The 3,336-nt window shown below is 36.9% G+C and overlaps 1 protein-coding gene across 1 annotated transcript; it reads right to left on the reverse strand.

Annotated features, from left to right (window-relative positions):
* Positions 1–689: 689 nt before the first annotated feature.
* On the reverse strand, positions 690–1,638 carry LOC117318286 (heavy metal-associated isoprenylated plant protein 4-like). The gene is made up of 3 exons (XM_033873285.1): positions 1,574–1,638; positions 1,258–1,427; positions 690–1,051 (listed from the first exon to the last, which is right to left on the reverse strand). Exons 1-3 carry the CDS (start codon positions 1,636–1,638, stop codon positions 690–692), a joined length of 597 nt encoding a protein of 198 aa, XP_033729176.1.
* Between the last annotated feature and the right edge of the window lie 1,698 nt (positions 1,639–3,336).

Consider the following 3,336-nt stretch of genomic DNA (forward strand, 5'->3'; position numbering starts at 1 on the left):
ATTCGGAACACATAAATGCTTCTGGGGCTCAAAACGACATACAGCGACAAGGACAATTATTAGCTCAGGAAATGAACACTTTAAGCAAAGTACTTAAAAACTACAATGGCAATTCTTAGCTGAGGAAATGAGCATTTTTAAGCAAAGTACTTAAAAACTATAATTTATTTTCATCATCAGAGGCAATAGTGAACATGCAACCTAAGTATCCGATTTAATTACTTGTAGCCTTCGATCAGCCAGGCAATAAAACAACAAATATAATCTACAAAATACAACAAATATAATTTACAATATTTACAGCAACAGAATATGGCAAAATAATTATCTTTTTTTTAATGTATTTATCATTCATTTTGAAATACTGAATGGATAAACAGTTTCATTTAACATACATGTATTTGATTTTGGGACGACCTAGCTTAGCGCAATCCTATTTCAGACAAGTTAAAATACAGGTTTTCTAGATTTCAATGTAATACTTTTAATTTTCACTCTCGTCGGTCATTTACTGCCTGTTTTTAGGTCTACATTTGTTACAAATGAAGTTTTCACTTGTATTGCCAATGCAGGCCTGGTGGTACCAAGTATCGCACAGCACGCAAGCCACCCACGAAGTCGTCTCATCCTCATCCAAGGGATCTCTCTGTGCGCATGTTGGGCACACAACACTTTCATCTTCAGATTCACTATCTGTATCTGCCCTTTTCTTGTCGAACTGTTTTTCGTTCCTTCTCGCCATTGACTTTGCTTTTCCCTTTCCCTGTTTCTTTTCTTCGTTGTCTTCTTTTTTCTTCTCTTTCCTTTTTTCTTCTTTCAATTCCTGCCCTTTTTTCGTCTTCTTCCTTTTCCTTAAATTCAAGCTGCTCTAGCATTTTGTCTCCAGTGATTATCCGAGCTTCAGTCACTACTTTTCTTTTCTTTTTTGGTGGCTGGCTAGATAAAGGAACGATAAATACACTTTGCAGCTCCTTTGGTAGCTTTTGGACGGAAATAAGGGGATGTGGAGCTTTGGAAGCACCACACTCCTTGCATACGTTTGACTGGATACCTGAATAAAATTCATGAAAATTAATTAAAATCAAATCAAGTATGTAACAGTACAGTTGAAGTTCAATTTCTACAATGAATACGGTTCCATCGATACAGGAGACTATGATGTGTGTATAACATGTATATTCTATATCTATATTTTCAAAATTTAGGTTTTTTTTATTTAGTTTAATAAGAACCCTTTGGTTGTCAAATTTAACTCACTAATTGCTGTCTGTGATGTTGCTTCCTGTACTGAATCTTCTGTGGAGGGGTTGCATATCGAAGGGCCAGGATTGGTCAAAGCACTTGGAACTTTCTTCTTCTGAAAATCCTCTGGTACCAGCATGCTCTTGTCTATCATGTCCGGGTTAAATGGGATAAGACCCGCCTTTCTGTAATCATAACATGAAACAATATATCACTAACATTTTTTTTACCTGGCCTTCAAACCGATGTTCGCCCAAGATTATTGAGTGGTACTACTATGAAATTACTTTTATTAACTTGAAAAAGGTAAACCCTTTATCGTACGACATACCTGAATGACGACTTGATGAAAGCTGGCGAAAACACGGCGTCTATGGAAAAGGAGAGAAAGGGCATGGCTTATATATCATCCTGAGTCCATACCTGGTTCTCGCGAGCCTTTTTGATTATATCCAGCGAGATGTGGCTATCATGATTGTCGAGCAACAGTAGCACAGGTCGTTGGGGTCCACAGTGTTTTACGAATATGTTACTAAACCATAGCGTAAACAACTCTCTGACCATGAAACCTGAAATAACATTTTAATCTTTACTCATTATGAACAAAACCCCATCCGATTACGTTGATCACGTACTACAGAGAACAGATCGTAGTACAAGAAGGCAAATTTATTATTGATACAAAGGTTTGGTTTGTTTTGGTTTGTTTTTGTTTAACGCCCTTTTAACAACCATGGTCATTTAAGGACGTGCCAGGTTTTGGAGGTGGAGGAAAACCACCGGCTTACGGTCAGTACCTGGCAACTGCCCCACGTAGGTTTTGAACTCGCAACCCAGAGGTGGAGGGCTAGGGATAAAGTGTCGGGACACCTTAACCACTCAGCCACCGCGGCCCCTATTTTGATACAAAGAAAATGAATCGAAGGGTTAGATGATTATGCAAACGACAAATAGAATATTTGTACATTTAAATACTAAACAAGAGTAGGATACATTGTGAAAAAAAAATAGAATTGAAAATGGAATATTGATATATGAATTGCAGTCTCTTACCAGAGTCTGACACCCCAAAGAACCAGTCTCTTGGTACGTCCTCTCTAAATGGTGTGGGAGTGACTTTTGGTAGATCACAAAACTCGGCATCACCTTTCCATCACCAGAAACACAAATGTGTGCAATGACGTGATCCACAGTGCTCACCTGTTGAAACACACATTTCACTAAATTATAGAAGCAAAAGCCACTGAAAAACTCTGAAACAATGTCTATATATACATGCTACATTGCTTTATTTTTTCAGATTGGAGCTCTAAACCACTGCTTTCATGTTATATATTATTATGTAGCACGGTTTGTTTTATTTGAAAGTGTTCCGTATGAACTAAACATAACGATATACCTGCTGCTGAATACAAAGTTTCCCCTTCTGGCCGATTACTTTCCGTTTCCCTCCTTGCTTTTGGGAAAAACCTGTCTCATCACAGTTAAAAATCTGTGATGATTTCCCCCTCAGATTCAGCTCATCAAGTACTTCAGCTAAAACATACATTTTCAGAAGGTCATGAATTTAAATCTAATATAATTCCATTCAATGCTATAAATGATTTTTCTACTTTAAATTTAAAAGATACTAATAGGAGCAGAAACGTTTGGGAGGATGGTAACAGCTAGCTAAAAGCATTTAACTTCTTTGGTATTATGCAACAGTCTATTCCCGTTTTAAATCGATCGTAATTACTTTAGGTCAGTGCTGTAGTATCTAAAATGGCAATTACAAACCAATTTACAAGAAAATCCGTATAAGTTATATGCTCATTTTTATTATCTTTATTTCATTTTGGTAGTGTACCATATTTCTTGAAAACTGTTCAACAACAGTAGAATTTGACATCCTCATGCGGCCTTTGTCTCTCTGTTCCGGCACTTTCTCGGTCAGTTTGGGGTGTCTTTGTATAAATTGACGGCACCATTTGTCGCTTAAACCTTTATCAGGGTTGTAGTGTAATCCTATTTAAATAATGTGTTCTAATCATTATTCGAACAAAAACTTTGTCGGCAACAACAACGATCACACATTTTTGCTTGTAATATTAG

This window comes from Pecten maximus, unplaced genomic scaffold (assembly GCF_902652985.1).
Source record: "Pecten maximus unplaced genomic scaffold, xPecMax1.1, whole genome shotgun sequence".
Classification (NCBI taxonomy): Eukaryota; Metazoa; Mollusca; class Bivalvia; order Pectinida; family Pectinidae; genus Pecten; species Pecten maximus.

Excerpts from the sequence above, each read along its gene's own strand:
- LOC117318286 (XM_033873285.1), bottom strand. The coding sequence starts at position 1,638 with ATGCCCTTTCTCTCCTTTTCCATAGACGCCGTGTTTTCGCCAGCTTTC. Across the intron at positions 1,428-1,573 it reads TTCATCAAGTCGTCATTCAG|AAAGGCGGGTCTTATCCCAT; the intron begins GTATGTCGTACG and ends TTATGATTACAG. Across the intron at positions 1,052-1,257 it reads AACATCACAGACAGCAATTA|GTATCCAGTCAAACGTATGC; the intron begins GTGAGTTAAATT and ends AATTTTATTCAG.